The 24,622-nt window shown below is 41.8% G+C and overlaps 1 protein-coding gene across 1 annotated transcript; it reads left to right on the forward strand.

The window, feature by feature from the left end:
* Nucleotides 1-2,098: 2,098 nt before the first annotated feature.
* synm.L (synemin L homeolog) lies at nt 2,099-24,230 on the forward strand. Its single transcript, XM_018253260.2, has 4 exons — nt 2,099-3,004; nt 15,776-15,900; nt 18,907-18,980; nt 20,120-24,230. Exons 1-4 carry the CDS (start codon nt 2,210-2,212, stop codon nt 24,052-24,054), a joined length of 4,929 nt encoding a protein of 1,642 aa, XP_018108749.1. The 5' UTR covers nt 2,099-2,209; the 3' UTR covers nt 24,055-24,230.
* The last annotated feature ends 392 nt before the right edge of the window (nt 24,231-24,622 follow it).

Raw genomic sequence — 24,622 nt, forward strand, 5'->3', positions numbered from 1 at the left:
TATTAACACTATCTATTTGTATGTTAACCCTTTACTGTCCCGTTAATTGTTTGTTTTTTAATTTGTTTTTTTAATGTACAGTACAGAATAGATTACACGATGAAATAAAATTAACAGCAATAAACAATATAATAAATAGTAATATTAAAAAAACCCATTGTTACTGCTCTGTGAAATTTAACACTACAAGAAACGTTTTGGCAACTTTTCTGGATTAGATACATTTTAATACACAGAACTGCCACAAGCAGATTTTACAAATTGTACAGTTTCTTTTCCTACTAGTGCTAAATAAATAAATTCATACATAATATTATATACAGAACGGCAGCTTTGCAAAGATCCTGAATAGTGGTGTAACTAACATTAGGGCCACCATTAGAAATCTGCTGTTCAGTAGACCTGAACTCATGGCTTTAGGACTTTTTCAGCTCCTGTCGCGGCTTCGGGATTTCAACTTCGCTCCTTCCGTGGCTTCAAGTCTTTTTGCGGCTTCGGGACTTCGTCTATTTGGCGGCATGGCTTCTGCAGTGTCAAGGGGGGCCTGGCTATTTCAAAAAGCGCAGCACAGCCGGGCCCCTCTTTAGCCCCATACAAGAGTACCCTGTGCCCCCCTTATGGCGGCCCTGACTACCATACTAGGGATGCCACCTGTTTTAACCTGGACAGCCCGACTTTCAGCAGGGCTTCCCGGTTTTCCAATTTAGGAAAACCAGGCAGGACCCCTGTGATGGCAGCAGAGATCAACCAATCACCTCTCCATGACATCATCACCCCGTCTCTGCCATGTCATAGTGATGTCGGCACCACACCCTGTGACCTCATTGCCCCCCACCAGTGAGGAAAGGTGGCAACCCTATACAATACAGCAGACCCAGTGACTGTGGCTTTGGGAGGGATAGGGCAGGGTTGGACCACAAAACCTGCTGTATGGTAGCCCCCTAACCTTAGAACAAAAGTAAGCCTGCTGCCCACTGCAAGTAAGTGGTGGGGCAGGTGGTCGACCGGGACAAGGGGAACAAGAGTCTAGTGTGTGTGAGGCTGAGGATGTGTGCCAAGCCCCTCTGAAAACATTTTTTGCAGGGGGTAGGGTTGCCATTTATTTCTTGAAAACATTCTTGCCGTGCTGAGAGGGGTGGAACCATGAAGTGGCGGTCTGGTGATGTCAAGTGGGAAGGACAATGACATAGGAGGAGGCTGGATCCAGCGGACTGAGGCCCATCACCAGAAATTTTTTGATTATGGGAATTAAGTCCCTCTGAATGCAGGGATTTGGGGCAAGTTGGGGGTGGAATAACAAGTGGTTTCAAATTTACCGGCAGATGCATTGTCCGTAATACCAGCTTTGGTCTTCACAGGTATTTTACCAGCTAGTGTGGGGGGCTCTGGACAGTGTTAGGTATGCCACTAGTCACAGAGTGCAATGCTGGATGACAGCTGTCCTAGTTGGTTAAGACCCTTCATGTCAACCTCGTCAATAGGGAACAAAAAGAAATAGGAATGTTGGGATGATTGCCCTAGGCAACCCGGCCAACTTCGTTGCCCCTCCTCATGCACATGGGCAAACAAGCTTGTGTGTGTGCATGTGCCTCTTCTGCCTAACCCTAGTTCCGGCCCTGCCAGGAATCTGTGTAGCGTAACTCAAGTACGGTGAGTAAGGGCTATGGGTTATTGGTAAATGTAACTGCACTTGATAGCAGTATCTTACTGTCTCTTTCTAGTATCTGCACTGCTGGTTCTGTCTCAACTGTCTTCTGTTTCATTTTCAAACATCAGAACCAGCAGAAAGGCGCAGGAAGATGCTGCTTTGACTAGCAGTTATAAAACAATTGAAAATATGTAATAAATGTATATTAAAAAGTTGCTTCGATGGACAATATCTTTCATTAATGAAAACTTGGGGTTTACATTCACTTTTAGTACTGCACATCTTTTGCAAACATCTCTTGTGTCCAGCAGAGGGCTCCGGAACGTTACTCTCTAATATACTTCTCTGTTTTGGCTAAGGTCCTTTTTGGGAAGCCAAGTCCAGCAGCTCAGTTCCTATGAACTCCTCCCCTTTCCCTGTCACTTCTCACAGCCCTAAGGGCTCATACTGTCATTCTCTGACTCTGCTCTGAACATTTAGGAACAAGGCACCAAGGGGTGTGTTAGGGAAGGGGGAATATATTTTTGTTTTAATGGTAATAAGTATATAACTCTCAGTAAGATGTTGTCTATCAAAAGAACATTTGGTGATGAGAAATCCGAACTTCGGGAATTAAACAGCCGCTTGGATCAGTACCTGTCACGGGTAAGGCAACTGGAGGCAGAAAACCAGCTGCTGGTGGGGGAGATCCAGAAGCTTCGGGTGGAGAGAGGGAGAGAATGGGCACATGGGTACGAGGCAGAGATAACAGAGCTAAGGAGTAAAGTGGAGGAACTTACTGTACAGAAGTGTGAAGCAGAGATCCAAAGGGAAAACCTATGGCAGGAGCTGCAGTCCCTCCAGGAGCTGTGGGACCAAGTAAGAGCCATACGGTTACGCATTGACCAGCAGCTTGTCCAGTACAAGCAAGATCTTCAGCAAGCTAGGAAGGGCCAGGCCGCGTTAGAAGAGCTCTACAACCGCCTTCTCCAGGAGTGCTACATGCTTCGTGGCTCACAACATGAAGAACTGGTGGTGCTGAGAGAGGAAGCACTTACTGTGCCCATGACCATCACTATGCAAGAGACTGAGTACCCCAGACTGAGCATGCAGGATGTTCAGAGCTTCTCACTGGAGCTTTCAGAATCTTGGAAGAAAACTTTCCTACTGTATCATAAGAAGATTGAGGAGCTGGAAAGCTATGTGATACTGTGTGAGAAGAGCAGGCAAGAGGCAGAGGAGGAGTCCAGACAGCAAGGTGCGCAAGTAGTGGAGCTCCGAAGGGAGTATGAGGAGCTGATGGGAATGAGGAAGATGCTGGAGGAAGAGCTGCTCAAGATAATAGAGAAGTACAGACTAGAAATGGAGGAATATCAGGTGAGTCTAGCAATAACTCCCAAAGTCTAACATGTGATCCTGTAGCACAGGCTTGGGGTAGGTTTTCTATAAGCAGTTGTATGTAGAGTTTATTTAGAGGTACTCTATGGCACCCCCATATCTACCTCTTACATCACCTGGAATGCTGTAGGTAGGCTGGATTATAGGCCCCACACAGGATATCCACTTCTGTCCCTGACTTTGCATCCGCCTGCAGCCCATGACTGGTGAAGTTTGTAGGGGTACATGTAGGTCATAGAGATGGGGTACTTGTTGATTATCGATTATTTCATATAGTAAGAGGAGAGCACTCCAAGGTAGCAATATGCTGTGATTGTGTTTATTTAGGACTACTACACAACATGTTTTGGGTCTTACACACCCTTTTTCAAGTGTCCTACTTGAAAAAGGGGATATACGAGCCGAAACATGTTGTAAACACAATCACAGCATATTGCTACCTTGGAGTGCTCTCCTCTTACTATATGAAATAATGGATTGATGTTGGGATAGCGGTAACCTGGAAGATGATCATAATACTGCTACAAGTATATTTTTATGCTCAACCAATACTGGATGAGAGGAGAGTCTTATACTAGTAATGTAAGCAATATGCACATGTTTGGCCCATTCTAACATTATAAGAAGCTTACTGTACATGCAGGGTTAGACATAGCAAGAGGGAGCCCCACAGTCAAGCAGCAAGGCAGGACCCTTATAATAAAATATATATATTTTTATTTTGTCAGGGACACTCATAGGCTGAAGGGGCAGGCAGAATTCTTTCATTGCCCTTACTCACATAAATCCAGATGTGTGCAGTAGCTCAGAGCCTAGTGTTCTGTTTCAGGATTGCTGCATCCGGTTTCCAGACATATCACTTGTGCCAGTTAATAATAGTTTCCCATAAAACATTAATCCTCTTGAATTATGTGGTGTGATCCCTTTACCCCTGTAAGAATTAAGCTGTATGTGCCAGGGCGAACAGTGCACCATTTTTATTGGCTCAAAATGAAACCAGATATATGAAAGAAATGAAGGCCCATCCCAAAATTGCACTGCTGCTCTGTCCCCTATACTCCCATCCTCACTCCTGTGGAATCTGCACGGACGGTCAATGACCACATAGCTGAAAGCTGCAGTTTGTTGCCTTATAATATAACTTCTGCAAACTGCAGTGCCAATTATTAGGCCATTCCAGTGGGAATCATTTAGGTTGGAGGTGTTGTGCTAAAATCAGTGCAGTCTTTGTGTAGCATCCAGGAATGGATTGTGTCTAGGTAGTTCCAAGCTTTGTACAGTGCCACACAAGTGCAGCCAATCAGTAGTGTAACTAGGGGACCACGGACCTTGGAGCAAGAACTGGATTTGAGCCCCCAGACTATCCCTCCCCTGTGCTGGAAGGTGCTGCTGGCTTACGCTTACCTTCCAATCAACCAATCAATTCAGCTACGATTACTCTCCTTGCTGTTAGGGAGTCATTCAGCCATTGCTGGAGGACAGCAAATTGGACATCCCTGTGGCCAATCTTCCACCAAACTACTTTCTAGTGCCATGAACTATAGAATATACAGCATAAAAAAGATCATAGTGCTGGTACTGTAGCTTTGGTGCTTCCCGTTCACTCTTTCATCTGTGCTGTGTGAGCAATAGTTGAGTTAACGTTTTGTATGATGTAATGAGTAATATTCTGAGACAATTTGTAATTGGTGTTCATTTTTTTATTATTTGTGGATTTTTAATTGTTTGGATTTTTATTCAGCAGCTCTCCGGTTTACAATTTCCTCTGGTTGCTAGGCTCCAAATTACCCTAGCTGTTTTGCTAGGCTCCAAATTGCCCTAGCAACCATGCATTTATTTGAATAAGAGACTTGAATATGAATAGAAGAGGCCTGAAGAGAAAGATGAGTAATAAAAAGTAGCAATAACAAAACACATGTATACTTACAGAGAATGCTTTTTAGATGGGGTCAGTGACCCCATTTGAAAGCTGAAAAAGTCAGAAGAAGATGGCAAATAATAAAAAAAACTATAAGAAATAAATAATGAATAACAATTGAAAAGTTGCTTAGAATTGTCCATTCTATAGCTTGCGATAAGTTAACTTAAAGGTGAACCATCCATTTAAAGACCCAACCATGGCACAGTAAAGGTTAAATTCAGGGGCATAAATCCCCAGGTCCTCCTGTCATCCACATGTGAAAGCTCAGTGCTTAGAAAAGTAATTAAAGTTATTGGTTCCAATGTTCCTATGTTGATGACTTGTTGGAATCTTGTTGCTGCCTGCCTTAGCATCATTATAAATGTCCCATACTGAGTATCAGTGTGTCTCCATGGCATTGTCCTGCGGTAAACACAGTCCCAAATGTAATGTTCTTGGTTACCCAACACTTCATAAATAGTCGGCTGAGTCACAGGGCTGAGAATGGATACCTGTTATCACTCCTTCCTGCTGATGTGCTGCACAGGGAACAAATGAAGGAGAACATGTAGGTTTGTGCCAAACAAAATAAAACCTATCGCTAGGAGTCAAAATGCTACAGTTTGTGGCTAGGCTGAGGAGACAGAGGACTTGGGTTTAATTAGTGTGGCACAATGCTGATTTTATTCCACTGATGAGGCTTTATGTGCCAGTACAATCACACCTGCCTTAATGCACATACAAAGGCCCCCTGCTCCACTTTGTGTGTAAATTACAGCGCCAATAAAACCCCTGGCCTATTGCCTGACTTCATCCAACAACATTTCCTTATATAACCAATACACCCCTCAAAACGAAAATAGTTTGCAAGCTGATATTTACTTTAACTTCCATTTTTCCCTGGAGCTAGGCCTTTGTACTTCAGCAATATTGGGAAAGCCTGCCCTGGGCCTAATGCACTTAATCAGTACAAGTGAATAATGTTCATCTTTAGTAGGAAGTAGACTGAATAATCCAAGCAATTCTGTGGTTGGTCTTTGATTTCTCTGATTTATGAATTCTGATTTTGCCTGTAATTCCAAAGGCTACTTGGGAACCTGACAATAACAACCCAAAAGCAGAATAATAATTATTATTAATGTAATTAATATGATTAAAAATGTTAAAACCTATTACATTTTCCTCTGTAATAACAGTACAATACCTTGTACTTGATCGCAAATAAGATATAATTAATCCTTATTGGTGGGAAACATTCCTAATGGGTTTATATAATGTTTAAAGTATTTTTAGCACATTTAAGGTATGAAGTTATAAATTATGGAAAATCTCAGGTCCCAAGCATTCTGGATAAAAGGTCTCATATCTGTATTAGTAATTGTTATTGAAAACTGTGTTTTTCTGTTCCACCCTCATCATCTTCATGTCCTTCATGCAGATCAGTGCCCTGCTGCTAGGCTCTCAGCCAAATAGATTCCAAACGGAATGGCTGCAGAACTAGAAGTAAATCAATCCGTACAGAGCATAAAATACAACCATTTTATTTTCCACATTATTCTAAATGCTAAACAGACATCCCCTGTAATGCAGCTAAATGTGCGCACAGCACATTCTTTCCTTACCCATTTCAGTATAATATATATAAACGTGGAAAGTAACTGCCATAACGCTTGTCAAGGCAAAGTTATTCCATAGAGAGAACCAGCACCCTGGTGGGTCATAAACAGATCATGCTCAGACAATTGAAAGCAATAGGGCATCATCTCGCACTTGTCGCCAGACAAAAATATATACACAATGGGTAAATAACAGAAAGATAATTCTTACTATAAGTATTTATATATATAGAGAGAGAGAGAGAGAGAGAGAGAGAGAGAGAGAGAGAGAGAGAGAGAGAAAGAGAGAGAGGCAATCGGGCCATGAATGTATTTGTACGGTAATGGTGCCTATTGCTACGATTACAGTAACTGAGCATTAACCCTTTGCTTTAGATTACAGACAGTACCAATGCTAGGGTTATTCCAAGCTAACAATAATTGGGAGGGGGGGAAAACTTGTGAGATTTATTTATCTAGTGATGTCCCAGGTTTGAGACTCAATGGGGTTCCTTGTTTTCCAGCGGGTGCTCCCTTTACTACCAATAAACAAGCTGCTTTCCATGTTGATTGACCAGATGATTGGTGCATGCGGGTAAACATGTATCTCACTTTTGTGCAGTAGAAATTATGTAGTTACCAAATTTCCATGCTGAAACATGTTTTATCTGACCCTCACACTCACTAATTTCCATTTGTAGCTTTTAGAGGTCTGGAGACTTTTTCCAGCATAACTGGCTAATAAGGAAGGGCCCACCTTCCACTGTTTTGAGCCAACCCCACTGTTTGCGAACCATGTTCACAGCTCACTAATATGTTCTTTATTTTGCCTCCAGTTTACTGTCTCCCCCCTGCATTTATAGCCCAGACAGGGAAACCCAGGGCTCATGATAAAGCCTCATAAAATTAACACTTTCCTTGCAGATTTTCTGCAAAGCCGCACATGGTGCTACTGCGTTAACACCTCCGTTGCTTGGCTGACATGGTCATTGCCAAGGTATGACATAATATCCTTAAGGAATGACATCACCTGGATAAATAACCAGTTATGTAATTTCCTGCTACATGGAACAGTTTACAAAGCAAGAGCCAGGAAAAATGAATAAAACAGATCACTTTTCTGCAATGATTTACACTTTCCTGACACATATTTGATCTGTAACTGAGCATTAAGCAGTTTTTTTTACATTACGTAAATAAATAAAACCTGAATTATTCTAATTGGTGTGGGGGGAAAAATGGAAGTATAGTATTTAACATTTGGATGTGGTAGTAAATGCAAAGAGGTTAATTTCTTAATCTATTTGGTTCACTTAAAAATGACTAAAACCATGGCATGCCCTTTTAGATTGTACACTGTACTGGTAGGGCCCTTATTTCCTCCTAAGCCAGGACCAGAATTTTTTTTTTCTTAACGGCGAATGCCTAGACCATAAGATATGGTGGATGCTGTCTTTATTCCCGGTGTGAAAACAGCATGCTGTATCGCTGCTGCAAGGCTACTGGACAAAATTGCACAGGAGAACAATGGCTGCCCCGACAAGCTTTAGCGCTGTCTTGCCCGCTTTGGAGGGTTAAGGTATGCGGTAGCGCTGCCGGACACCTCCAGGCCCCTGATAACTCTAGTGCGCACAACCTAAAGCTCCTGTTTTTTGAATTCCGTGCCATTACTAGTGGCGCGCAAGGGGAAGCTTTACTGGAAGTTCACTTAGCAGCGCAGTTACTCCTTACCAGCGGTTACCGCTTCAGAGGCAAACTGCAGCGTGACTCCAAAAAGGCTCTATAAAGAAACTACTGGATAACATACAGTACCAGGGTTTTTTAATACCTGAGTGGGGGTGTTTTTGTCTTTGTCTCAGACACGTGTATATCTCTTGTGTTCCGTAGGTTACCGCTAAGACCAAAACTCGGCTATCCGCTAGTCCTACTTAGTTCCATAGCAGACACTGTTATATCTTGTGGGGCTAGTTTTCACAAATTACCTGAACTTTTTTTCAAAAATTAAATAAATAAAAGACAAAAAAATTAATTTCATAAAATAGCAGCCTTACATGGCAGCGGAACAATCCAAATGCCCAACCATGCTTAGTGAAGTCGTAGAGGGATCTAAAAGTAAAGACCCAGATGGCACGATCTCCCACAGGTAACAGATCGCTCACACAAATCACAAACGGAGGCAGTCAATGCGCTCCTAGCAGACATGTTCCAATCCATAGGGATTCAGGAGGAACAAAAAGAGCTCAAAACAATTGATAAGCTTTTTGGCTCGACAGGAAACAAAGGTGTTTTCCAGTACACAATCTTATTACAGAAACCATTTATAAAGAATGGGCAACTCCAGACAAGCGTCTCTCCAGGGACAATAAAATTGACACTTTATACCCGATTGAACAATCTCATAGTGAAAAATGGGACACAATCCCTAAGGTGGATGTGCCAGTGGCACGTCTCGCCAAAAGAACAACCATTCCCTTAAAGGATGGAACATCATTAAGGGATCCAATGGACCGAAAAGCAGAAAATTTGCTTAAAAGCACTTTTGCCTGTGCCACATCAGCCTTTAAACCCATAGTAGCTTCCGCCTGTGTCACCCGCACAGTAGTCCTCTAGCTTGAGGAAGCCCTAGCAGCAACTGATTTTGACATGCATTCTTACCTTTCAAAGGTCACAAATGCAATGCATTTCCTATGTGATTCTTCTATGGATATCCTCCAGCTTGTTGCTAGGTCTTCAGCTCTTTCCATGGCAGCAAGAAGGACATTGTAAAAAAAAAAAAAAGAAGGACATTGTGGATTAAAACTTGGAATGCTGACCCAGCGTCAAAAAATAATTTGGTATCTCTGCCCTTCAAAGGGACATCCTTATTTGGCCCTGAACTAGATCCACTCATAACAAAGATCACAGGGGGAAAGAGCAACTTTCTCCCACAAGAGAGGAAAGACAAACAGAATTTCCCACAGCAAAAGGTCCTTTCGATCAACCAACTTTCACCGCAGATCCATTCAACAATCTCAGAACCACAACACGTACCCCAGTACGTCTAAAGACTTCAGAACTCCAAAGAGACCCAACTGGTCTTACCAAAAGCGCTCCTTCAAGGGAGCATCAGACAAGCCACAACACCAATGAGAACGAACCCCCTCCGGGCAGATGGATGGTGGTAGGGGGGTGTCTCTCCCTGTTCAAGGAGGAGTGGTTTTCCACCACAACAGACAAGTGGGTACAAGAAGTAGTTTCCAAAGGGTACCAGTTGCATTCCAAGACATCTCCCATCTGCAGATACATGCGGTCAAGACCCCCCACTTCTCGCGAGGGAAGATTAGCCCTTCAGAAAGCTATATCAGACATGCTAGCTACCGAAGCAATAATCCCAGTACCAACACTAGAAAGAAAAAAAGGGTTCTACTCAAATATATTTCTACTGCACAAGAAGGAAGGAAAGGTCACACCGGTATTAGACCTCAAAGCTCTGAATGAATTCCTACACATTCCTATGTTCAAGATGGAATCTCTCAGGTCCATCATCAACAACATGGAAAAAAGGGATTTCTTCACATCTATAGATCTTACCGATGCCTACCTACATGTACCCATCCACAAGTCACATCGAGAATTCCTGAGGTTTACAATCCTAGGTGGCCACTAACAGTTTCAAGTACTCCCGTTTGGTCTTGCAACAGCGCCAAGAGTGTTCACAAAGATCATGGCAGCACTAGTGGCCCACGTGAGATTACAACACCTATTCATACTGCCTTACCTCAACGACCTGCTGCTGAGATCGCCATCTTATGAATCGGCAGCAAACAATACGCACAAGTCCATTCAGTTATTAGAGTCTCACGGATGGTTAGTAAACTACACCAAAAGTGTCTTGACACCATCGCAAGAGATAATCTTTCTAGGTGTGTGTTTCAACTCCAGGACACATACTGTGACCCTCACACAGTCAAAAATAGACAAGCTGAAGGCAGCTGTACGGCAAGCGATTACACAAAGGCAGTTAACCACAAGAAAGTGTATGCAACTTCTAGGGCTGATGACAGCATCCATAGAAGTAATCCCATTTTCACAGTTCCACATGCGCGACCTACAACTCGAGTTTCTCCACAAGTGGAACAGACAACACCACAATCTTGAGGGCCGCATCACGCTATCACACCATACCAAGAGATCCTTGCAGTAGTGGCAGAGCACACCCAACCTAGAAAGAGGACGAAAATGTTCAGTGCAGAATTGGTCGATAGTCACCACAGACGCCAGCCTGGCAGGCTGGGGTGGAGTCTATGGGCACCACAAAGTACAGGGCAAATGGACAGCACAAGGAGCAAAGCTGCACATCAATGTGCTGGAGATCCGAGCAATCTACTGCTCCCTATAACACTGGACAAACCTGCTTCAGCACAATCCCATAAAGGTGCAATCAGACAATGCCACAGCAGTGGCGTATGTGAACACGCAGCACAGCAGCCTGGCGGGAGGGAAAACTGGTACTACAATGGGCGGAACAACATTCCTGCACTCTAGCGGCAGTATACATACCAGGCCAACTCAACTGGAAAGCGGACCTCCTCAGCCGTCAATTCCTAGACCCAGGGGAATGGACACTCAACACGGACGTTTTCCAACAAATCAGCACCAGGTGGGGAACACCACAAATAGACCTGACGGCATCACGGTTCAACCACCAGGTGCCCAGATATTGCTCCAGGTGCCAGGACTGTCAGGCGTTCGCAGTAGACGCAATGGTAACTCCTTGGTTTTTCGACAGGGTCTACATCTTTCCACCGATTCCCATGATCCACCCAGTCCTGCACAGACTACGTCTGTTTCAAACCACAGCCATTGTGATCACCCCATACTGGCCCAGGAGAGCTTGGTTTTCGGACTTGATGAGTCTATCAGTGACCTTGGCGTCTACTACAAAGGGAAGACCTCCTGCTTCAAGACCAGTACAAGCACCCCAATCTAAAACAGCTCTCGCTCATGGCATGGCTCTTGAGAGTTCCATGTGGAAACGACAGGGATTCTCGGACAGAGTAACCACTACATTGTAAAGAGCCCGCAAACCTACGACCACATCATCCTATTACCGCATGTGGCACACGTTCATTAAATGGTGTCAACGCAACTCATTTGACTACAACACATGTAAGATACCGACTCTACTTGAGTTTCTCCAGGCGGGACTAGATAAAGGACTCAGTGTGAACTCACTCAAGGTCTCAGCGCTGGTGCTCTTCTTCCAAGTACCTTTGGCCTTCCGTCAGGAAGTGAAGACATTTCTCCAAGCCGCAGCGCACATCCACCCTCCTTTTCGTCAACCCACTCCACCATGGGACCTAAACATGGTACTGCGAGTACTTCAAGCAGAACCTTTTGAACCATTGGCCTCCATTAACTTACAACTGCTGACATGAAAGGTAGCTTTCCTGTTAGCTATTTCTTCAGCCTTCGAGTGTCAGAACTAGGGGCTCTGAGCCACAAACCACTGTTTTGTATCTTCCATCAAGACAAAGCGGTCTTAAGAACCGTACCAACTTTCATGCCAAAAGTCAACTCGTCCTTCCATATCAACCAGGAAATAGTATTTCGGTCTTTGTGCCCAAAACCAAAATCAGGAGCGGAGCGGCTCCTACACAACCTAGACGTGGTGCGGGCACTGAAGTTCTATTTACACAGGACACAAGAATTTTGTACATCAGATGCACTCTTCATCGAATGCGTCCAAGCACTCCATCGCAAGATGGATCAAACTTCTGATCTTGAAGACATACCAAATCAAAGGGAGACCAGTACCTTTCAAAGTCACGGCCCACTCGACGAGAGCACTGAGCACGTCCTGGGCACTATTAAACAAGGCCTCAGCAGAGCAACTATGCAAAGCAGCTACCTGGTCATCCCTTCACACGTTCACAAAGTTCTACAAGTTTAATGTCTTTGCCTCAACAGACGCGGCAATCGGCCGCAAAGTTCTCCAATCAGTCACAGCATGAGAGGCACAACCAAAATTATTTTTCGATTGGGTTTCGTTCTGCCATGTTAGAGCAGCTCACTTAATTGACACATCTTCTTTATAAGTTTCCCTTAATGCCCACCCTCTATTGACACTGCTTTGGGACAAACCTACCTGTCCCTGTGATGCCTAGGGACTCCTAGAGAAAGGAGGATTTATGATACTCACCGATAAATCCATTTCGAGGAGTCCCGTCATGGCAGCACAGTGAGCCCCACCCTCAATAATTCACAAGTTTTAAGCAGCTATGCAAGATGGAACTGACAGGGGTGGGGTTAATGCCAGGAAGGGGGAGACCGGTGGGACGGCCCAGCAGCAAGTTTTGTTTACACCATGAAGCCATCCTGCCTCCTAGAGGGATGAAAGCATTAACCCATCTGTGCTGCCATGACGAGACTCCTAGAAATGGATTTATCAGTGAGTATCACAAATCCTCCTCCTATCTTTCTGTTCAATAAATTATTGTTTCTTGGTTAAGAACCACTGGTAACCATTTCTTTTATTCTTTATATTGTTAGCAGCACGTTCAGGGTCAGACTGGGCTGGCAGGACAACAGGGAAAAAAATGGTGGGCCCCCAGCCCTTGTGGGCCCAGCCGGCCCAGACCCGCTCCCTGTGGCTCGCAGAGCCTTCACTCCTTCCTGACCAATAAATTCACTCCTTCCTGACCTCACCCCTACCACATAAGGAAATGCTGGTTGGGGGGCTGAAGAGAGGACAGAGGGGTATTTGCGGCTGCCTCATGAGGCTGGCTGGGGGGCAGGGGGCCCATGGGGGTGTGTGGGCCCCTGATCTGGCAGCCCCAGTGGTTCCAGACCCCGAAGTCCGACACTAAGCAATTAAAGACACATTTAACATAGTAACATAGTAAGTTAGGTTGAAAAAATACACACGTCCATCAAGTTCAACCTTTTAACTCTATTTTAAACTACCTAACTGCCAGTTGATCCAGAGGAAGGCAAAAACCCCATCTGAAGCCTCTCCAATTTGCCTCAAAGGGGGAAAAATTCCTTCCTGACTCCAAATGGCAACTTGTACTATGAGCCTTCCATACCCCTGTATTCCCTTACTTGCTAAAAAGCCATCCAACCCCTATCTAATGTATCAGCCTGTACCACTGATTCATTGAGAGAATTCCACATCTTCACAGCTCTCACTGTAAAAAAACCCCTTCCGAATATTTAGGCGGAACATCACGTCAGCTGGAAAGACCTACTGGTAAATAAATCATTAGAGAGATTATTATATGATCCCCTTATATATTTATACATAGTTATCATATCACCCCTTAAGCGCCTCTTCTCCAGAGTGAACATCCCCAATTTGACCAGTCTTTCCTCATAGCTAAGATTTTCCATACCTTTAACCAACTTAGTTCCCTTTCATCAACAACACCCTTTCTGCACTCATCCCCTTTCCAGCTGGATTCTGCAACATTTATATACAGAATGATATTATCTATAAAGTTCCCTTCACTGGTTTGGAACCAAGGCTTTTCATTCAGTAATGGGTGAAGTGGGCCAACCAATCTGTGTGAGACCCCCACAAAGCAAAAGATGTACAGTATGCAGAAGGAAAGTAAAGAATTGCCCTCATAGACGTCTCTATATATTGGAAAGTGGCTGCAATTATAGTTTAGTTTGTTATAGATCAGGGATCCCCAACCTTTTTTTAAGCCATGAGTAACATTCACAAGTAAAGGGAGTTGGGGAGCAACACTAACATGAAAAATGTTCTTGCCAAATAAGTGCTGTGATTGGCCATTTGGTAGCATTTGGTAGCACCTATGTGGATTGTCAACCTCTGTTAGGCACACCTGTTTTTTATGCAACTAAAATTTGCCTCCAAGCCTGGAATTCAAAAATAAGCACCTGCTTTAAGACCACTGAGCGCAACATCCAAGGGGTTCGAGAGCAACATGTTGCTCACAAGCTACTGGTTGGGGATCACTGTTATAGATAGTGAAACAGTTTTTCTTAGAGCTGTCCTACCTGCAGCCTTCAGCTGTTATTACCCTATAGCGTCCCTCATCCAATGGCCAAATTGGCACCCAGAGCTGAATGTGGGCTGGAGGCTGCATGTTGGGACATGTGCGTCTCTGTTGCAGGGAACAGGCTCCAGCCAACTCTCAGGACACAATATGTTTTTAAGTCCTTATCTATAACTAAAACTTGTCCCAGACTGTCATGTGATACATATTTGCATCTATATCTTTAACTGATAATGACAATAGTGTGTGCCAGGACATTAATAACACGGATTTGCGTCCGTTATTCTTAACTCAAGTTAAAAGTCAGCATGCTGTTACATATTACAGCACTGTGTAATATGCTGGTGCTTTATTAATATGCACCAATAATAATAATAACAACAATAATAATAATAATAGTGCATGCAGTATAGGCACATACCAGTAGCCAACCATCGCATGTGAACAGCGACATCCTCCAACAGTCCTGTCACTTGTTTTAACACACTGCAATTCATTTCTGAATGATCCCTGCTAATCGCTAGTACAGACACCAACAACTGCCAGTGATAGGCAGAACAGTGGTATTGTCTGCATTTCCCAGGATTTGAGGATAATGCAGCCATAGATTATTTGTACATTCTGCCATCTTGAAGGCAGCCCTGATTTTGCTGCTCAAGTGATACAGGTATGGGATCTGTTATCTGGAAACCCGTTATCCAGAAAGCTCCGAATTAAGGAAAGGCCATCTCCCATAGACTCCATTTTATCCAAATAATGCAGATATTTAAAAATGATTTCCTTTTTCTCTGTAATAATAAAACAGTACCTTGTACTTGATCCCAACTAAGATATAATGAATCCTTATTGGAAGCAAACCCCGCCTATTCGGTTAATTTAATTTTTACATGAAGGGGCAGATTTACATTGGGTCGAATATCGAGGGTTAATTAACCCTCGATATTCGACTGCCGAATGTAAATCCTTCGACTTCGAATTGCACCTCGGTAGGTTTTAGGTGGTGAAGTAGGGGGTCGAAGTTTTTTTAAAGAGACTGGTCGAATAGTGGAACGATTTTTAGTTCGAATTGGTCGATTTGAAGTCAAAGTCGTAGTCGAAGTAGCCAATTCGATGGTCGAAGTAGCCAAAAAAAACTTTTGAAATTCAAAGTTTTTTTTATTCAATTCCTTCACTTGAGCTAAGTAAATGGGCCCCGAAATGTTGTGTTGCTGCAGCAGTAAAATAATTAATCACTGTGTTTTGATTTCCTTAGATTATTATAGAAGAGCTGGAGCAGGAGAAACAAATTGTAACAGTGACCATCACTGATCGCCTTCAGGATTATCATGAGCTCATGAAACTAAAGACCGGTCTGAGCCTGGAAGTGGCCGCATACAGGTACAGTCCTTTGTACACTGTCATATCATGATCTGTGGAAAAAACATATGTCTCAGATTAGATGATTTTTCCAATTTAAGGTTTGTTGGAATTAGGTAAAAATGTTTTGTGCCATATATGAGTACTCCCTGCTGGACATGATATAGGGAATGATCTACACTTTATTGTAAAATTCAGAATTTTACAATAGAATAATGAGCCATGAAGGAGTCTCATTAACATCTAAATGCAAATGGCTGTAGGCTGGTGCCAAGGTGTCTTTTAATATCTTTATAATACACAAGAGCGATGAATATCCTGTAAATTATATCCTTATAATACACAAAAGCTATGAATATCTTGTAAATGATATCCTTATAAACGTGAGTTCTGATGTCATCACTTATAAACGGTGAGTTCTGATGTCATTTCTGTCACATGACTCACTGAAACGTGTGTATTATAATAAATAAAGTACCCCCAGTTGCAAAATATGAAGATATTAGAAGTTACCTCGGAGTTCCATGACCTGTATAAAAACACTCGGCCTTCGGCCTCGTGTCTTTATATGGTCAAGAAACCCCTTGGTAACTTATAATATCCTTATAATTTACAAGACGGGTTACTTTATTCACTATATATAATCTAAGTAGGCGGTCATTATTTCTTACAATCCGCAAGTTTCTTTGGGTTGTATGATACCTATGAGAAATCACAGCAGCATTTACAACTGTGCATTTTTACCCAGATTTTCAAGCTTCAGGCAAGCGTTCTCAGTGAAAATTATTTGCACTTAAACGGAATTTTAGCCAAAAAATGAATTGTTGCAAATTTACTAATGTAATAAAATAAATTATAAAGTTTGCTACTTGGAACCCATAGTAACAAATCAGCTGGTCTGATGAATGTGAATTGTGCTTGTTATATATTAGACTCTGACAGTTACTGGTACCATTACAGGAAAGCCCAGTCTCACTTTCCGCACGGGTGGGGCAATGTATGAGCAAACTTTTATTTTGATTCCTCTGTTGCTGTGAGTTTTATTATTAGCGTAATCATTCCTGGTTGCTCAGTGCACTCTCCTATCATTGGCTATTATATATAACATTCTCTATTGCGTTAGAGACAGATCAACAGTTTATCTAACAGCTCCCAGAGACTCTGCGTCATCTGCACATGAACTTAAAGGAGAGCTAAACACTTAATGAAAAAAACTCTACCCCCTACCCTACATAGACCCCACCCCTCCCTGCTCCCCCCCCAGCCTAGCTGCTAACCCTGGTACATGTCCCTAACTTACCCCTCGGTGCAGATTCAGGGCATTGGAGTTCACAGGCGCCATCTTCTTCTCTTCAGTAATCTTCCAGGCCCGGATTTGTGGAGAGGCCACTAAGGCCTGGGCCTAGGGTGGCAGGATTTTAGGGGCCGGCATGCTGCCCAACCACACCCACATTGGTTCAGAAACACTGGGGTTGAGCAGGATACAATCGTTTTTTAAATCTCCTGTGCACCAATCTCCATTCCTCCAGTCCTGATGATGAAATTTGAGTGAATAAAAGAGAGTGGATGGGGGCGACGAACAACAGTGGGCCTAGGGGTGCCCTCTATGTAAATTCTTCCTTTACTTTGGCAATTTTTGTGACTTTCGGAGCATGCGCAGTTGTTGCGTAACGGAAGATTGCTCCAACTGCGCATTCGCCGATACCCCGATCTCATTCCGAAGATCACCAAAGAGAAAAAGATGGCGCCCGTGAATTCCGATGCCCTGAATCTGCACCAAGGAGTAAGTAAAGAGTAAGGGGCATTTACCAGGGGTAGCAGCTAGGCTGGGGGGAGCAGGGAGGGGTAGGGGGTAAGGTTTTTTTTTAATTAAGAGTTGAATTCTCCTTTAACACTTAAAGGAACACTAACACCAAAAAATGTAACTGTTTTAAAGCAATGACAATATAGTGTACTGTTGCCCTCCACTGGTAAAACTGATGTGTTTGCTATAGAAACACAATTGTATATCTTATATAAACAATCTGCTTGGTAGCCATGGGGGCAACCATTCAAGCACAGGATACACAGTAGATAACAGAAGCGTTCTGAAGAATTGGATACTACAGAGCTTATCTGTTATAAGCTGTGTAACCTATGCTTCGAATGGCTGCCCCCATGACTACACAACAGCTTCTTTATATAAAATATGGTAATCTTTCTGAAGCAAACACATCAGTTTTACCAGTGCAGCACAAGAGTTATATAATAATTACTTTAAAACACTTTCATTTTTGTTGGTGTTACTGTCCCTTTAACTGACTCATTTGCTATTAGGTTACATCTTGCCCTATCATGTTTTAAATATTTATTATAGGGACTTGCTAATATCATCAGGCAGATGGAAGCTCCAAACAAAAAAAAAATAACGTTGCGTTTGCATCCACATTCCTACCAAGCAATGTCCTAAATGTCACCAAGTTTACCCAGGTCTAGTCACCCACAGGAACAAACAAGATAGTTTTCTGCAGACCATTAAATGCTACTCGTTAATTGGTTGCTGTGGGTTACTAGAATGGTAGCAAACTGCATGATTAGTCTGCTAATAATTCAAAATAGAGTTTTAGAACAGTAACTAAATGACTGCAATGAAGGGCTGCATATGTTGCTTACCAACACCAGTGTGCATGCTGCTGCCACAATGAATTCATCATTGGTGGGCACACATGAACATGTTCCATAGCAAAGCAGACAAAAAAAATCAGGGTAGGAATCTGTCACAGGCATGGATTGCTAGAAAGGCACAGGGTTTACTACAAAGGGACTAGGTTTGGTGAGTCTGGGTTCTGGGGTGTGGTTAGATGGACATATGGATCCCTTAATCCATGTGTACAGGAGTGAGTGATATCAAAATTAACTTTTATAGATGAACATGTGGCTTCCTTAGTGTAACTCCTTGGGCTTCGACTCATCAAATGCTATCAAAGTTGCCTTGGTGTTGTTTGTTTGGATGTCTGACTATAGTATTTTATTTCTCTTTCCAAACAGGGCCTTGCTGGAGGCAGAAAGCAAAAAGGGAACCATAACCTGGATTGATCAGTCAATGAAAAGCAGACCAGCAGGTAGGTCTATTAAATTAGTGGTTCACCTTTAAGTTAACTTTTTGTATGTAATAGAATGGCCAATTCTAAACAACTGTTCAATTTATCTTCATTATTTTTTTTATTTATAGTTTTTTTTAGTTACTTGCTTCTGACTCTTTCCAGCTTTCAAGTGGGGGTCACTGACCCCATCTAAAAACAAATGCTCTGTAAGGCAACAAATGTATTGTTATTGCTACTTTTTTATTACTTATATTTCTATTCAGACCCTCTCCTGTCCAAATCCCTATCTATTAATCACGTCAATGCAGAGTTGCTAGGATAATTTGGACAAGCAACCGGATTGCTGAAATTGCAAACTGGAGATCTGATGAATAAAAAGCTAAATAATTAAAAAACAACAGAAATCAATTGTCTTGGAATATCACTCTCTACATCATACTAAAAGTGAACTCAAAGGTGAACCCCTTTAACAATCAATGTTTACCAGAATAAATGCTGTGCCTCTCAAAGTTCACTGCAGAACTTTGTTTAGTACAGCAAATATGCTGTCATACATGTACTGTATATGAATCTCTCTATACAGGCTGAAAAAAAGTCTGGATCTGACCCTACAGTGGAGAGTGCTATTTACAGCCATTGTTGGCCAGCCATCCCCAACGACATTATGTCACACCTCTTTCTGTGACCTGTAATGGGATTATTAATCAAGAAGGGGCAGTGGAAAGTGATAAAAGGCTTGTGGTCAGCCTGCTAGAAAGACAATGGTATCTCAGGCTTGTTATATGTGACAATTTTGTGCAGCTCACCTACTTTGCTAACAAACAAAACAAAAGCACCATGTGAAAAATGAGACATATGATATATATTAATGTAAACAGCACATCACAAACAGCTACAATTTATTTTATGGCATCATTATAAAACTGTGATGTGGTGTATGTTATGATAAAATAAAAGGTCACCAATTGCTGAAGGGTGTGTTGGCCTGGCACTTGTTAGGTCTATATTGCATTCTCTATACATCTCTAAACAAATTTATTGTGTAAATTGTTGCTACATTTTGTGAATCTGACCTTAACTTTGGTCAGTTAGAAAGTTAGAAAAGCATCTTTAAAAGTATAAAAGCTAATATTTTTTTTAATTTTATCCCACTTTAGGGTACATAACAACTTATTTAGACCAATCACAAATATATTCTGGCATAAGAAGGGGAGACGAGAAAAAACAATTACCTGTAAGCAGAAATAATAAAGACGTAAGGACAACTCCGACCTCCAATATCCACCAATTTCAGTCACCGAAAGTACCACAGATACGGATAAATGCACTGCCTGTTGATACCGGGAGGGTAAGTAGGTTTTATACCTCCCAAGATAAAAGCAGCAGGTGGGACCAAAACCTTTCCCCAAGATATGAATACACAAAGAACAAAGACATTTCAAAAAACATAAATCCTCCAGATCGCTCTTCATTTATAAGGTTGCAAACTTCAGTCCATTCTGGAAGTGTCAATCAACAGATAAGACAAGAGCAGGCAAATTATTCCAAACCTAGTATCTTTACAAAGCCACAGCCCACAGAAGTCCACCAAGACCAAATTAACACCACGTTTGGCAGCAAAAGAAAGGAATCAAGTTCACTGAATAGGTTTGAATACAAATTACTGGATGGAAAGAAACTAGAAGATGAAAGGAAAACAACAAAATCAACTGAAGGAGAAAAACCTGGTTTAGAATTCAATATCCCAATAGTAGAGCAAAGGGAGGTAAAAAGTGTTCTAACAAGTGTTACAGAATCCATAAAAAATAAGGACACTATAGAACCTAAAATACAGGAGCCACCAGTCAAGAAGGAAAGAGAGAAAAATGAGCAAGCCCAAAAGAAAAAGGAAGAACTGGAGAGTAAAGAAGATGCAGATAAAAATATAGTACCCGGAGACAATCTGGAGACAAGCCACTCTTTCCAAAAGAAGAATATTTACATACTTAGAGGAAAACCAGAGAACGAAGAAGTTGCATTTAAAATCCCTATGCAATCTGAAGTCAGCACAAGAGAGGAAAAGCAATATAAAAGCAGCATGGAGGGTATGGGGGAAACTGAAATCATCATAAACACAAAACAAACATATGTGGACGAAGAAGCTGATCATAGAAATATTAAAGTTCATGCATCACTTAATGAAGGGGCAGAACAAGTTAATATTAGGGAGTCTGTAGAAGACATAACCTCAGCTGAGCACTTGACTAAGAACTCTGTTGTAGAAGGTATACTCAAGCACTTTGGTCAATCATCTGGTTTAGATGATGCTAATGTTACGTATGTAGAACAGAAAGAGCAGAGCAGTGATGGCTCTGTGAAAACTAAGATTTTTGTAGAAACTAAAACCAAAGAGGAAGTAGACTTTTTTGATGAACCTGACCTTACAGACATTTGGAATAGTAGCTCTTATCAAAGAATACAGGAGGGCATTGCAAGAGAAGCCAACACTGTTGTAGAAGATGAACAAAAACAAAAAGACACAAAAACTATTATTGGCGCGGGGAAAGGAGTAGAAGATTGGATTGAAAATATCATTAAGAATGAGCTGAAAAGTCGACCAGGGGTCTCTGTTAATGTTGAGATAATAGAGGAATCTGCAGGGGCTTTTGTGACTGAAAAAAATGATTATTCAACACCATTTCATGTAGAAGAGGTAGAGGATAATATACAAGCAACAGAGTCAGCATATGTTGATGACAAACCTCAAGATCCTGTGCAAGCAAAGGATCTGCAGAATAAAACACAAGTCCAAAGTCATGCTGAAGAAGTCACAGAAGGTGGAGATGAAGATGAAGAGACAAATTACTTTGTATCTGTTCCGGATGATATCCCTTTAGTACAAGATGAAGAACAGGAAACATTGCGAGGCCAGATTCACATAGAGGACTCCCATGTAAAGTATTCCTGGCAAGATGAATTCTTACAAGGTTCCCAGGGACAAAAAACTTTAAGTGAATTTGTCAGATATGCTGGCAGCAATGAATCAGAAACAATTGCTCATGATATTTTGGATGATGACAAGGAACACAGGATTGAGGTACAACAACCAAAGACTGAGACTATTGTTATTGAAAAAGAAATAAAAATTCCTCATGAATTTCAGTCATCCATCATAGGCCTATTATCAAAAGACATCAAGGATCCACAACAACAGCTGAAAGGAACCCTTGAATATCTAAAAGGGAATCTTCCTGAAGACATTGTGGCAGAACTGTCAGCATTAACTGGAGAACAGAAAGCTGAAGACCGCAGTTTGGCAGTAGATATTAAAAAGGTAGAACAACCTACAGATACTAGCATGGTTACCATTGTAGCAGAAATCAATGTATCACAAACCATTGATGCAGATAAGCTAGATACACAAAGGTTATTAGGAGACAGCATGAGTAAAGAAGGTGTAGCATCCTTGCTGGAGAAATCCAAAGGGGACTATTCGTTATTCATGAATGAATCTGCTACCAATGAAAAGCCTGGTTATCTGTTGACCATTGAACCAATGAGTGAGGGAGCTGCTTATATTTCTAAAGAGAACACTGACGAGGCTACGAATGGATCTTTCAGCATAAAAGTAGATTTACCCCATAAACAAATCTCCTCTGATAGCAGATTTATAAAACACATTCAGCTAGAAACATCTGAGCACATCGACCAGGCTGAATTTATATCTGATACAAAAGAGCAAGCCACAGAAGAAAATACATCTTCAATAAGTACAAATAGATCAGTCCACCATATAACATTCGGGCCCAGGGAAATGCCCTTTGGAGAGAAAAACATATTTGAAGGGCCAGTGTCGGAAACACTTGAGCTTGACATATCTAAAGGTGCACAAGATTTGCCAGACTACAGCAGACCAATAAGGCATATTGAATTAAGTCCTACAGAAACCTATACAGTAGAGCAGATTGTATTTGAAGGACCGATCTTCAAAACAGTAAGCAGCAGTGGTTCCGCTGAGGACTTTACCTTTGGAGAACTACACAGAGATAGTACCAGCCAAAAGAGTGTCCATGATAATATTGTAGAGATTGAAGATTCCAAGACTCTGAACGAGGAGAGTAAAAATGAGAGTTTATATCAGACAGAGAGCTTAATCGGTGGTATTAAAACTGTTAAACATTATACATTAAATTCCAAGGACACAGAGATGACTAAAGAGATCATAATTGAGGGTGCTATGCCCAAAGTTCAGCTCCACCAAGAAACAGCTAACCTTGAAGAGAACATCATGCCTATTGAACATAGAATCGGTTTTCAGAAAGTCCAAGTTGCGAAACAAGTTAAGCATCAAGGTTTTGTTTTAGAACCGTATAAGTTAGCAGATTCTGGAAAATTGGTTGAAGAAGAAGAAAAACCAAATGTCAATACATTAGTTCATCATATTAAATTAAGTCCAAACAGAGAGCAACTTGTATTTGAAGGACCAATCTCTTCAAACCTACACATCGGTAGTCAAGAAGGCAGTTCCCAAATGGAAGCCGAAAACAGATCTGTTACACATATCATTCTTGGTGCAAAAGAAGCTCAGACTTCCGAAAGTGTAATATTTGAACGACCTGTTTCAGAGTCATATGAATCATACGATTTGCAGGTTTCGTCACCATCGGGAGATTCTAGCGAGAGTGAGCGATCTATCAAGCACATTAAATTAGGCCCCACCGAAAAATCTTTTACTTTTCAGATGGATATAACCCAAATTGCCACAAAACATCAGACCCAAGGAGATATCCAGGAGGGGAGAGAAATAGTTATCACTTCTAGCAGTTTTGAAAGATTGCCAAGGACAAGTCAGTCGTGCAGTGAATTAACTGATGATCTGGAAGTGACTGAAAGTGGATATGGAGAAGAAGATACTTCTGGCGTCTTACAGTATGAAGCTGAAATCCAGCCCCACAGTCTGTCGCTCACTGAAACACCATCATTTGAAAAAACCGTGCATGTGCAGAGAATTGCCCAGCAAAGTTCACTGGTCTCGGATGACAAGAAGGTGGCCATTGTTTATCTTGATGAGGAAGAAGAACCTGACCAAGATTACCTGCAGCGTTCATTTTGAAATAAAACATTTTCACTAACAGGAAGTTGTTGAGCAAGCTAATGTATTCATTCATAGAGAAAACAGGCCAATCCAGTGCTAGATCTCCATTTAAAATGGTATACTGAATATTGTTAGTGTAAAACTGTAGGCTGTATTTAATTTTTCCAATGGCGGTCATACAGCCTGCATATTGGCCACATGCTCCAAGCTATTAACAGGTTTTGACATTGCCTTCGTTATATATTATTTAGACAATGTCCAATACAGGTATGGGACCTATTATCCAGAATGCTTTGGACCTGGGGCTTTCTGGATAAAGGGTATTTCTGTAATTTGGATCTTCACACTCATGTAAACATTAAATAAACCCAATAGGCTGGTTTTGCTTCCAATAAGGATTCATTATTTTAGTTTGGATCAAGTACATGGTATTGTTTTAATATTACAGAGAAAAATCATTTTTAAAAAAAAATTATTATTTGATTATAATGGAGTCTATAGGAGACAGCCTTTCCATAATGTGGAACTTTCTGGATAATGGGTTTCCGGATAACGGATCCCATACCTGTACCATAGCCTACATCTT

This window comes from Xenopus laevis, chromosome 3L, assembly GCF_017654675.1.
Source record: "Xenopus laevis strain J_2021 chromosome 3L, Xenopus_laevis_v10.1, whole genome shotgun sequence".
Taxonomy (NCBI): domain Eukaryota; kingdom Metazoa; phylum Chordata; class Amphibia; order Anura; family Pipidae; genus Xenopus; species Xenopus laevis.